Source organism: Trichosurus vulpecula, chromosome 7 (genome assembly GCF_011100635.1).
Source record: "Trichosurus vulpecula isolate mTriVul1 chromosome 7, mTriVul1.pri, whole genome shotgun sequence".
In the NCBI taxonomy this organism is placed as follows: Eukaryota; Metazoa; Chordata; class Mammalia; order Diprotodontia; family Phalangeridae; genus Trichosurus; species Trichosurus vulpecula.
Genome location: NC_050579.1, coordinates 13422353 through 13435184, shown reverse-complemented (window position 1 = coordinate 13435184; position 12832 = coordinate 13422353). Strand labels below are relative to the sequence as shown.

General features: G+C 49.8%; 1 protein-coding gene across 3 annotated transcripts in view; it reads right to left on the bottom strand.

Annotated features, from left to right (window-relative positions):
* ARMC9 (armadillo repeat containing 9) overlaps window positions 1-12832 on the bottom strand; it is a 134010-nt gene that overhangs the window by 14550 nt on the left and 106628 nt on the right. For 2 of the 3 annotated variants that reach the window (XM_036769101.1, XM_036769102.1), the window contains 3 exons: window positions 10055-10159; window positions 6189-6307; window positions 2535-2656 (listed from right to left, as the gene is read on the bottom strand). In XM_036769101.1, the coding sequence (XP_036624996.1) occupies window positions 2535-2656; window positions 6189-6307; window positions 10055-10159 (346 nt within the window). Of the gene's footprint in view, window positions 1-2534; window positions 2657-6023; window positions 6308-10054; window positions 10160-12832 lie in introns of those variants that run through there. The other variant, XM_036769104.1, reaches the window with a different exon arrangement.

Genomic DNA, 12832 nt, shown 5'->3' with positions numbered 1-12832 from the left:
CCAGGTAGGCTATACGGTCATGGCGGGGGCGGGGGGGCGCAGTGTGCATCCCCATCTCCTAGTACAGTGCCCAAGGCAGGGAATGGCTGGATCCATGCCAATCAGCAGGGCGAGCTCTGGGCCCTGAGCCCCAGGAAGGGCTCTGACTCTCACCTTGGGGTCCAGGCCCAGATGGATCAATGTCTTGGATCAAAGTGATATGGTGCTTCATAAATGGCTGCTGAACAGAGCAGGATGTTGCGGTGTTGATTCTGACCCAGCTCAGACATCACTAAGACTCTGAAACTTTTCAGACGTGCTGTTGGCTCGTCATGGGCCGGGCTTGTGAACTGGAGGTTTTCACCTGGAGCGCAGGACTTGGCATTTCTTCCTACTTGTTTCCATCTGATCCAGGCTTCTGGTGAACAGAGACCAGACCCAGAATTCCTCAGAGTCCCTGACAAAGCACTTACACCCTCTGCCACACTCATGGCAATGCTTCTTCTCTATGGCTGGTCAAAGGCTCCTCAGCTGGCTCCCCATGGCAATCTGGTGTGAGAGCTGGCACACGGCCTCGTATTTCTCTGAATCGCAGCAGTAAGACATTTGTACGGATGTTCTCACTGTCAAGCTCCAGGTGACTCCTATGGGCTGAGACGATGGGCTCAACATTCCCCACAGGCATCTGTGAGATGGGGATGAATGAAGCAGCCACTGAAGAGATGAGTGAAGGGTAACCTGGTGCAGAATCACTGAGCTAGAGCCGGTGGGAACTTCAGTGCCTGTCCAACTGCCCTCAATTTACAAGTAAGGAAACTGAGGCCTCGAGTGCTTCTGTAGGATTCTCAATCTAGAGCTGGAAAGGATCCCAAAGGCATCGAGTCCAAACCCTCAATTTACAGAGGAGGAAACTGAGTCCAACTGAGATAAAGTGACACAGGCAGTCTAGGAGGTTGGATTTGAACCTAGATGCTCTCACTCCAAAGCCCACACTCTGCACAGCCCCTGGCATAAACCACAGCATCCAGGCTGGATGATTATCACTCCTAATCAGGAGTCAACAACTGACTCACATCAAGAGGGCACTTCATGGCCACCAAGCACTTGGCCTACATTCTGCTGGCACGTGTGGCCCAGAGGAAAGTGCGCAGGACTTAAAGTCAGAAGACCTGAGTCTAAATTTCAGACGTGTATTTACTGCGTGATGTGACCCCTTCCCCTGCCTCAGTTACTTAATCTGTAAAATGGGGACAGGGAGGCTCACCAAGCTCTCTACGTGTCCCCATTATCCCCACAATGCCCCTGCCTGCCTAGGCAGCAAGGGCATGATGCCCACTTGGGCCAAGAAGATACAGCACTCCAAAGAGCCCTCAGCTAAGGAGAGTCAGAGCTAGCCCTGGAGTGAGGGTGGCAAGGTCTGCAGGGTCTGCTGTTCCACTCTGAGCCTCCTGGGATGAGGCTGAGTCCACCCCACCCCACCCCCACCCTTCTGACAGATGCTCTCCAAAGCTTCGGGAATGAGGCAGCACCTTCTTCCACCCCTGCAGGTGTAAGCTCGAGGCGCTTCTGGTACAAAGAGGATGGGGATGCTCTGATGCCAGAACTTGGCCTCTCTCACCTCCTCTGACCCTTCCAGTCAATCAGGTCCCTGAGTTAGGAATGAGATTCCTGTGTAGTAAACCTTGGCTACCTCCATGCACAAGACCTTTCATTTCCTCTGAAAAATGAAAAGAAAATAACCATGCACGGATATGAAAGGCCTGCAGGCCACCCTTGATCCAAAGCATATTTTCTGTGTACAAAGACAAGCCCTTCTCTCATGGTCAGCCTCCCCTGGGCTGGATGAAAGGAGATTTCCAAACCCACTGAAGATGCCCAGAATATTTTGTGATTCCACATAATCCAACTGGACATGCCAGATGCGCCAAGGCCCCAAAATGCCAAATTCCAAGGCCACGGAGATGCCGGGTCTCCACTCTCAGTTTCTGATCCCAAAGTCTTCCCCCAACATTTCTCCCTAAGACCCCGCAGGACCTAACCTGGCTGCAGGGTCTGGCCCGCAGTAAGCACTTGCTACACACACATGCACTGGTATGCACACTGGCAGGATATTTTGGGGCTGCACTGATGTCACATCTGGAGAGCGGATGTTTTGTTCTCCCAACCCACAAGGATGACATTATTTGGGGCAACTCTCTTACAGAAAATGAAAGAAAGAAGGAAAAAAGAGAGAAAGAGGTTAAATGAGGGGTAGAACGAGGCTGATAACCAGGGCCTCTTGGCTCCCAAGCCAATGTTTTTTTCCTGTCTCATCACATTGCCTTTTAAAAAAATAGATGTTAAACTGCCTGGAATAGAAATCACCCATCAGCCAATCGTATCATATACAGCACATACTTCATGTCTATTTCTTAGATGAATGTTTGGGGACTGGCTCAGAGTCAGAACCTGTGAACACCAGGTATAGCCCTCTACCCACCCACCCCAAGAAGGCCTACTTGGCCCCTCTCTGACCCCCCCACACCCTGGCAGTTCCATATTCTCAAAGGCCTTACATGCATAAGAGGTGCTGGACCGGCTTCCACTGCGGGTAGGGGGCCGAGGGCCCGGCTGGGCCTGGAGCAGGCTGCCTCGCGTGGGGCCGGCTGCACAAGGAGAAATGAAATCATTTTCCAGCCTAGAGAAAAAAACAAACAAATAAGTAAGCACCAAATCCAGCTAAGCCAGCAGCAGCCAACATTGGCCAACCTGGAGTTCCCCAAGGTGTTACCAAATAGGTGCAAGGTAGGGATGCCTTGAGAGCAGATCTTAATTAAAATTTAGAGCCTTCTGTATCTTGGGGACAGTCCAGATGGACAATGAGTTGGGCCCAGAGCCGGCCAGGGGGAGAGGGGGTTGGGTTGTCTTTAGGACAAAGTGTCCCATGGAAACAAAGGTCCATCTTTTCCAGACCAGCATCCTACTGGTGCTGCTATGTGAGAGTAGGGCATGAAAATAGTCTCTGGAGAATTAAAAGGGGGTCCCAAAGTGGTATCAGCCATGGCACATGGTGGGTGCAAGCAGGCTGTAGCATGTAACGAATTAGGAACTTCGAAGAAAAAAAGGAAATCTGCTAGGAAGGGAAGAGGAACTGGTTATGTGGAGAGGGAGGACAGGGGTGTGGTCACCATGTTGGCAGGGGTGCCAAGCCGGCCTCCAGCAGGGAACTTGTGAGAGGCCGAGGACAGTCGCCTAGGATGGGCGGGCAAGGAAGGTCTGAGATTGGCAGTGCTGCTCTAACGGACATCATGCAAGGCCAGGAGCAGCCCAGATGGTCCAGTGAGGGAGGGGCCAAACAAATGGGATGGAATATCATGGTGCCATGAAGCATAAATGTGGAGCCCATGAGGAGTTACAGGGAGACTGACAGGGAAAGACAGAGGAAATCAGCAAAACCAGACCTGCCTTCACACTAACTACAACCACATTAGAACAGGGAAAGAAGGGGAAAAGAGGAAGGAAGGAAGGAAGGAAGGAAGGAAGGAAGGAGAAGGAGGGAGGGAGGGAGGAAGCAAGGAAGGAAGGAAATTAAAGCATCAAAGATGGCAGGAGATGGTAGGCCTGCAGGGAAACACTGAAAGGCATTTTATCGGTTGTTTGTTTACTACTCCTTTTGGTTTCATGGTATCAGGAGCTAAAGGTTTGGGCTGATTGGAGGCACGAGTGGCTGTTTAGCCTGGAGAAGACGCGGGGGTGGCTGTGATCGCTGTGTTAGGTATCTGAAGAGCTGCCACATATTGAGCGCAAGGAGCCGACTTGTTTTGTACAGCCCCAGAGGCCAAGAACTAGGAATGATGGGTACAATGTACAGAGATGGAAGTCCGCCTGCCAGAATAACGAGCGGTCTCAGAGGGGAAGGAGCCGCCTTGGGGAGTCCGGGGTTTCCCGGCCCTGAAGGCTCTGACCACACAGCAGCAGCGAGGGGCTGAGAGCTGCCGTCCTGTGCCAGCTGGACTCGGCTGCCTGTGAGCTCGCTCCCACTCTGAGAAGCCAGTGATGGTGGGCCTGTGCAGAGGGAAGCACACAGCCCATTTGGCATTTCCACAGTTCTCAGCAAGGACTTGGTTACTTAGGTCTGTATGTGAAAGGTCACAAGAAGTGTGGACAGGAAGTCGTGGGTTTCGATCCAGTGTTTACCCTGGACTGGCTGAAGAACTGGGTAAGTCACCTAACCTAAGGCTCAGTCTGCTGCTCTACAAAATGGGCATTAGGTAACGTTTGGGAAGATGCCTTGCCAAAGATGACACCAGGCTAGAAAGTGCTGAAGCAGCATGTGACCTCAGGCCTCATCACACAGATCAGAGGATCACACACAGGAGGGCGAGAGATCTGGAACTGAAAGGGGTCACTGAGTTCAGTGCGCTCATTTCTCAGACAAAGACAGGGGGTGGGGGTGGGGGGGGAGCTTCAGAAAGCTTGAATGACTCACTCCAAGCCCCACAACAAGGCAGGCCGTGGTAGGGTTGAGAGGGATAGAACCCAGGGCTTCTGGCTGCCCCTTTCATGTTCTCTCCACTGTCCCAACATGGTCCCTCTCAGTGCAGAAGAGCCCGGCTCAGTTCTGCCCATGCCCCTCCTCCCTGACCTTGTTTTATCTGATTCTTACCTGGGCCCCTTCTTGGAATGAATGAACATCTGCTGGGTATATAAGTCTCAGTGTCAGACACAAAACTAGGCAGACACATCAACTCTGTCCTGATGACTTCTGAAATAAGAGTCACCAGACACCCTTGGGTGGGATGGGCCTCAGAGGCTCTCACAGACCCTCGCCTAAGAACCCGGATCTACAGGCAGAAGGGGACTTAGATGCTGTTTGGCCTGACCTCCTCATTATTACGGACGAGGAAACTGAGGCCGGGAGGGGAGCAGCACTTTGTCTGGGGTCGGGCAGGTAATCAGATGACAGTGACAATTCTGCTCACGGATAGAAATTTCTAACAAACAAGTGCTGGCCTGGAGCCCACAAAGATTCTCCTCTTTAAGCAGAGAATTTGAAATTTCCATTTCTCTAAATAGGAGAAAGAACTTCTCTTTGAAGGATGAAGAGAAGTGGCTGCTAAATTAAAAACCCAGCACTGGAGGTTCAAGACCGAGATTCCCTCTAAAAGGAGGAGGACTGAGTGCCCCGGGCAGCCCTCTGCAGAGACCACTCACTCACTGGGTGAAATAAGCAGGCGGCTTCCTCCGCAGTCAGAAGGCAGGCATAAAGGCGCTCTGTGAAAAGCCTGTAATTACCTGGACAAACATCACTGCGATTCAAAGGGCCCAGGGCTTCCTGGATGCCAGTCCCATCTGAGAGCAGCCATGACGTGTGCCCAGGGAGCAGAGACAAGAGGCCTGGCCCGCCCACGTGGGCAATGCCACTGCTGAAACAGCAACGCAGGGGTAGGGCTGGGGCTCCTGGCTTTCCCCCTGACTCTTCCTCCAGCCCCATCCAGCACAAAGGCAAGACCTGAGCCTGGATCTTCTGGACACCTACACCACTGCCTGTCCCCGTCATCATAACATAAGGGAAGCCCTTGGCTCTGAAGATGTCTGCTTCAGTAGATCTTGTGTTTCAGGTCTGGTGTGGGGGGCCGGGGAAGGCCGTGGGACCAAAGGGGAGCCCCAGGATTCATTCATAATCATGTTGGCCAGTATCAGTTCTGCCTTTGGGACGTGACTGACCCACTGGCATGTGGGGAACAAGGGACTTAGCCGCTGAAACGTGCCTTGGCCCTAAGGCCCTAGGAAGCAGCATTGCGCTCACTGACATTTCCACCGTGCTTTGGGGTCTATCAAGCACCTCCTTCAAAAGAAGCCTGGCATGTACTCTTCTCCCCACTTTATAGATGGAGAGACTGAGGGCAGTGCACGAGTCCCATGCTAGCCAGAGAGGAAGCTGGACTTTGGGACCAGGGCTTGTATGGCCACCACCACCCTGCCCCCCAGCTGCCTCCCTTTCTAGGGAAATAGCAAGGGCCAGCCCTTTCTCCACCGTCACTCCTGGCTCTGTGGCTGTTTCAGCCACAGTGATTTCCTTGATGTCCAAAAACACCCTAAAGAATGACAGCGGATGAGCGCTTTTCAACATGGAGGTTTTATTTGTGTTTTTCACGTGGATGCCTTGCCTCACGATGGTCTGAAGAAAGCTTAAGAAAATGCGATTTGCCATAGAATGGCAGACTTACATGGGGTGTGCATTCTTATGATACCCAGGCGTGACAGGCCTCTGCAGGGGCTCATCGACGCTCTGCTGGACGCCGCTGGCAAGCGCTCTCCGTCTGGCTTTGCCCGAGTTGGTCATTATCTAGGACACAGGAGGCACGGTCAGTTTGTGGTCAGAGAACCACAGTGGCAATGCCACCTTGGTCCCTGGCTCTGCTGGAACCTCCTCTGGGGGAAGGCAAAGTGATCATTTTCTTCTGGCTTTTCTGTGATTGGCCGGTGCTCCAGGCTGGGCCGGCTCCCATGTCCTGGCCGCTGATGGAGAAAGCCGCCACTGGGCTCCAAATGATGGGGTGGAGCCCAGGCCCAGGAAGGGTCACGAGAGAAGAGGAAGGGGCAGTCAGAGAAGTTAGAAAGGTCAAGGTCATGGCCACCTATGAACTGGTACTCTACTTACTCAATGGACAGCAGTATTTCGCTGCAATCCTAGGAAGGGGGAAGACCAAAAGATTGCAGTGGACCATCGAATGTCAGAGCCAGCTTGGCGGACAGAAGAAAAATCATTCAAGAACATAGAGCTACGCCCTAAAAGGACGAAAGGTGCAGGAATAAATGCAATCCTGCTACCTTATTTGGCCTTTTTGGGCAATGTAACAAAACCTGGGGCAGCTCTTAAGGGAATGCCTTTAAATATTCCATTTTTCAAAATTGCCATTTTCTCTAATGTGTGCCCAACACAGTTAAATTCTGATTCCTAGTAAGGTGGGAGTGTCTAATGTTTTTACTCCATGAGTCCTTTCCAAGTGATGCCTCCAGTAAACATCAATTGTACTTTACTCTTATCAAAAGATAGAGTTGGATACAAGCCGGATTTCTACTTGTATGTGTTCAACTCTACGTTAAATTTTGAGTTAAATTTTAAACATCAAGCTTCTGAGTACCATTTCCATGTTATCTTCTGATAAGGTCATCAGATCTTGTGGCCTAAAAATGAACTATTTCTCAGAATGGTCATCTATATGGTAAGTGGTAAAATGTCTGAAAAGGATATAGTGAATCCTTTAATATTCAATTTTTTAAATTTCCGTTTGTGCCAGCTCTTGATTTTGAGCAAAAGGAGCCTTTTAAATAGCTCTGTAGTAAATGCACTTCAAGTAACAGGCATGCTTTCTTGCAGCAGATTATGGATCCACCTAGGTTGATTTTTTTTTTTTAATGAACCACAGAAAAATTGATTGTTGACTATTTTAGTGACTACATTATGTCCTGAAATCTTCCCTACATTGTAATAGATGAAGACAAGAAATAAGATTCTTTCAAAAATAATTTGCTGGACCTAGGTGTCATTTAATTCAAGGGGAAAATCTTTTAACACTTCGGAATTTTGTTGTTTCTTGCTTTTATGGCTGTGTCCCTACATCTTAAGAACTTGAAACTTTGATTTCTAGCACAATGCAGTCTTCATCTAGTTCATGGAGAAAATGGTAATTAAGAATGTTTTAAAGCATTTCCCTTCTTTTTAAAGAGCAATGTTGGGTTAAACTGTGGCAACACAAACATTAAAAAGGGGCCCCTAACATCCGACTTGCAGGTAGTAATTTTGCTGACTTAGTTTTGTGAATGATATTTACAGATTGCATTTGACAAGAGAAGTTCATTCTGTAATAATTTACTGAGTGACAAATCATAAGATATTAAGGTTCGACGTGCTAACAGTATGTAGCTTTTAGACTTCTCAATTGCACCTTTTAATACTTAAATACGGTTTCTATCTATGTGGCCCTTGACAAATTTTGTCAGTATGGATGTTCCTACACTGGTTTATAAAAGAGTGCAATTAATCTCCGGTGTGACATTTCAGTACACACGGGACTGTGAGTTTTGTGCAATGGCTTTATCTTAAGAACGACTCCTTACGCACTTTGTGGCCCTTTTTGTGGGCTGGAAGGGGGGAACCTTGTGATTTTTTTTCATGTTAGGATTTTAAAATATTGGTAATGAATATCAGACAGTGTGTAAAACATAATTTAAATTGTTCACAAAGTAGTTTTTCCTGATTCCCACATACTACCGGAGAAACTATGTCCCATCTATTTACTCACGGGATGTGTTGTGTATCATTTTGGAGTTACATGTGTTATATACATAGATTTTCTTGTAAAAGCTTCTGATGTCCTCTCTTCATTGGTGAGCCGTTGCAAGGTTCAATATAGAAATGTTTGACAGCAGTTTTCGTCTGCTATCAGCAGTGAAGCGCAGTGATCTCCTAATTTTCCTTTGACTTTAAGAACTGGATGTTTTTGAGGTGCTTGGATTAGAAAATAGAGTATTCCAGTCTGTTTGGAAACTAAAAGTGAATTAAATGGGAAATGGGAGGAGCTGTGTAGATGGCCTGTTTCCATACACATTCTCTCCACTGGTAGAACATAAAGTCCTCGGAGACAGGAGGCTCTTTGCTGTCTCAGCACCCCCAGGACCTGGGCCCTTCTCTCAAGGAGCTCAAATATGAATGGGATGTGTCAAAACGACACTTTGGATAGAAGGTAATCTCAGGTGGGTGCAGGAGCCCTTTTATTAGGGGGGATTTATAAGAAGCTGAGTCTCGAAGGAAGCCAGGGAATCCATGAGGTGGAGGTGAAGAGGGAGGGCACTCCAGGCAGGGGGGGACAGCCAGGGCAAAGTCACAGAGGTGGGAGATGATCATCTATGAGAACAGAGAGGGAGGCCAGTGTCACAGGACTGGAGGGTGCCTAGATGGGGAGAAAGAAGGAAGCAGGCAAAAGATGGAAGGAGCCCAGGAGGCAAGTGCTGCTTATATGACGGGTAAGCACTGGAGTTGGCTAAGTCAGCGGTGGCACCTGAGTGGAGTAGGGGGGAGAGATGGGAGGGAGGGAGACCGAACAGCAGTGGGAGAGGCTGGGGCCTGCACCAGGTGGGGACTTTGTATGTGGAGAGGACATCTCCCTCTCTCCCAGCTCTTCCCTGCTGCTTAGAAAGACGCCCTCAAAAAACCCTCTCTTGCTCGACCTTCCCGAGGAGCAGCTGTCCTGCTCTCTTCTAGTCTTTCCGGAGCTCTGAAGCTGGACTGTCAGAAGAGAGTGAGGGGGAGAATGTGGAGGTGCCCATGATCACCAGCTTTCTCAGGGAAAGACAAGGAGGAGAAAGGTGGGGTGGCAGCTCTTGGGAAAGGTCGAGCGAGGGTCTTCTGGGGATGAGGGAGACGTGGGCATCTTTCTAAGCCGCCGGAAGTGCCGGGAGAGAGGGAAATGCAGATCGGGGAGGGACGGGGATGCCAAGGATACCCATGAAGGGGAGAGATGCTTACGCTCTTCTTCCCATTACAGAATGCTTCAGTTTGCAAACATTCCTCATAATCCCCTAGAAATAATTCAGACAACTATCAGTGCTCTCATCTTGTAGATGAGGACAGAGACTAAGAAAGGCTGGCTCCATGTCCAGAGCCCTTTCCACTCCGCTACCCTTCTTCCCTGATGGAGTTCACACTAAAGGCCCGGCAGGGAGGTAACAGGCTGCCATGCCTTGGGGCTGGAGGACCGTTTGGGGGTGTGCTCTCAAGGTCACTGAGGAGATTCTGGATCAGAGATGGCTCAGCCTCGATGTCCTCTGGGGTCCCTATGTGACCCCTGAGTTATTCAGCCTGGGGCCTCCTGTGATCAGTAACATGTATTTTTGAGATGGGCACCCAGAGATGGGGAAGCCACCCATGGCCATCAGAATAGAGAAGAGGAAAGTGGTGCAAATGGGGAAGGAATGTGTGATCTTGGCCTCATGAACATGCTTGCTCTAGCCAAAAAAGGATGGTTTTTAAAAACCCTCCTGCCATGTTGTGGCCCCCTACCCCAAGGGCCCAGGGGGAAGCGGTACTCACTCCCAGGTACTCGGAGGTCAGCAGCTTTTCCCCAGAGAGCTCCCCGAGCTGGGGCTGGATCACTTCATCCTTGTCCAGATCAGACTCCATGGTATCCTGGTCCTCCTGTTTCAGAGAGATGAGGGATGACTGAGTCACTGGACACAGAGCAGCCCGCGCAGCACCAAGGAGACATTTACAAAGCAGCCGCCATGTGCACAGCATCTCTGCCCTCAAAGCACCTGCGGTCTAATGGGATGGGGTGGCACAATGTCCCACAAGTTTGTTTTCCAGCTGGCATTTAACAGTCATTAAGCATTGAGACCTCGTGGCACAAATGTTCCCTAAAACCTCCAAGCTGCCTAGGGGATTTTTGCTAGCAAAGAGAGCAGAGTCTGATGCCTGAAGGCCCAGGTCTCAGGGGCCTTCTCTCTTACCAAGTGTCTCCATGAAGCTGGGAGGAAAGAGCAGGGATTCCCACTAATTAAATCTCTCCTCATATTAAAGACCCAGGATTCTGGAGGCCTGGTTCACCCCTGCATAGCCCCAGTAGTAGAAGAGAAAGAGGAGCCCCACCAAAAGACTTCAGATCACAATTCTTCAAGCCTCTCTGCACAGGCCCCAGTCTCTCTCCCAGAATCCCTTCCACAAAGCCTCACAGGGCACTCTCACTGGCTTGGGCTGGGCTCTGTGTTCTAATTACTGCCTGCTGTGAGCCCAACATCTAGTGGGCCTGTGGGTGGCACATGATGTGGCCTTGGCCTGCTGAGGAGACTCCAAGTAAACTCTGGCTGAGAGGCCAGCGACGTCCTAGAGAGAATCCTGGGAACACAGTGCTGGAGCCCATGGCAGAACCTCAGACTGGTCCTGGGGAAGGCCCTCTTCTGGAGGACAAGTGGGTAGGTTTTCTCAGGCCCTGTCCAGCTCCTCATTCTAGGATCCTGCCAGGAAGAGCAAGAACCCAATGATGCTGCCCAAATGTCCCCCTTTTGTACCCTTCTTGGCATTCTCATAGGAAGGGAAGGGCTGAAGTTAGAGTGACAAGTCCTAGGCTCAAGGCCTGGTTCTGCCTCATTGACTGTGGGACCTCGGACCTTACCTGGGCCTCAGCTCCCTAGTTGGCCCATATCCTCACCTCTAGCTCTGGGCCAACAAGTCAACAAGCATTTATTAAGTGCCTATTATGTTCCAGCATCTGCTGATACAAAGAAAGGCAAAAAACCACCCCTCCTCTCCTGGAGACAACAGGTAAACAACTGCCCAGAACAGCGACCAGCCTACCCTTCCCCCGCCCCATGCCAGGCAGTCCCTGGGGACCGCTGGCTCCAGCCCAGCAGAATGGATTCCCCCCATTGGAGGAATCCAAGCAACCAACGGATTCTTAACCTCCTAACAGTCTGATTAACTTTTACAAAGAAATAGTTACTTCAAAGGCATAGCAAGAGCAAACACACAAACATCTCCCTGCCCCAACACCCCAGGTTTCTATGGAGCTGCAATGGCCCCATCCTCCCAAATCAGCAAACATCCATTCAGCAGGAGGCCCTGTGCCAAGTGGATTCAAGGTAGGGCCTGCCCTGAGAGGCTTCATTGCTAGGTCCTGCTCCATGGCCTCTGGGGACGCTGCCTGGTTAGCAAAGGACTACAATGTTTTGGGGTGGGAACTTCTCCCTTCCCCACAAAAATATTTCTGAGTGAAAGAAAGGCCTGCCTGAGCCCTCCAACCTCTTTCATGGGACTGCCCTCCAGGTAATCCCTGCTCCAGTCAGAAGGGACCAGGCTGAGCCCCATATCTGACCTCGGAGCTCTAGCTCATGTGCCATTATACCCACGATGATGGTGATGACGATTTTTCTTCTTTCCTTCTCCTCCTCCTTCCTCCTTTTTAAGAATATTTTATTTTTTTCCCAATTACATGTAAAGACAATTTTTAACATTCATTTTTGAAAATGTTGGAGTTCTAAATTTTCTCCCTCTCTCTCTCACCTACGCCCTCCCTAAGACAGTCGGTAATTTGATATAGGTTATATATGGGCAATCAGGTAAAACCTTTCCTTATCAGTCATGTTGTGAAAGCAGAAACAGAACAAAAAGAAGAAATCAAGTGAAAGTAGTAGGCTTTGATCTGTTCTTTCTCTGGAGGCGGCCAGCTTTTCCCATCACGAGAATTGTCTTGGATCGTAGTACTGCTGAGAACAGCGAGTCATTCACAGAGGTCATTCAACAGCCCTAAGGTGATCATCACACAATGTTGCTGTTACTATGTACAATTTTCTCCTGGTTCTGCTCATTTCTCTTTGCATCAGTTCATGTAAGTCTTCAGAGGTTTTTCTAAGAGGATCCTGCTCCATCATTTCTTAGAGCACAATAGTATTCCATCACAATCACATACCACAACTTGTTCAGCATTTCCCCGATTGCTGGGTATCTGGGATGCCCTTTCTCCTGTGAAATCCTACCTCTCTTTGGAAGCCCAAATTCAAGTTCTCTCCATGGAGCTCCAGGATCCCCCCAGGGACCATCCCCCTCAGGCCTTGGGCAGCATTTTGTTTTGTATCGTGCTAACCATTCTAACATGGAATACTGTGTATTATAATTATCTGTGGCTGTGTCCTTTCCTCCCATTCACCTGTAAACACCACAGATATAGGCCCATGTTTCACCTGAGCTTTTGTCTACCCCCAGGCCTAATTCAGACAGGGATACTTGTCAAATCTGTGGCTGAATTTCATGGCTGCTCTATTCACTGCTTCCACACTGACCTGGGCCCTTGTTCTAATCCCAGCCCTTCGTGTTGAC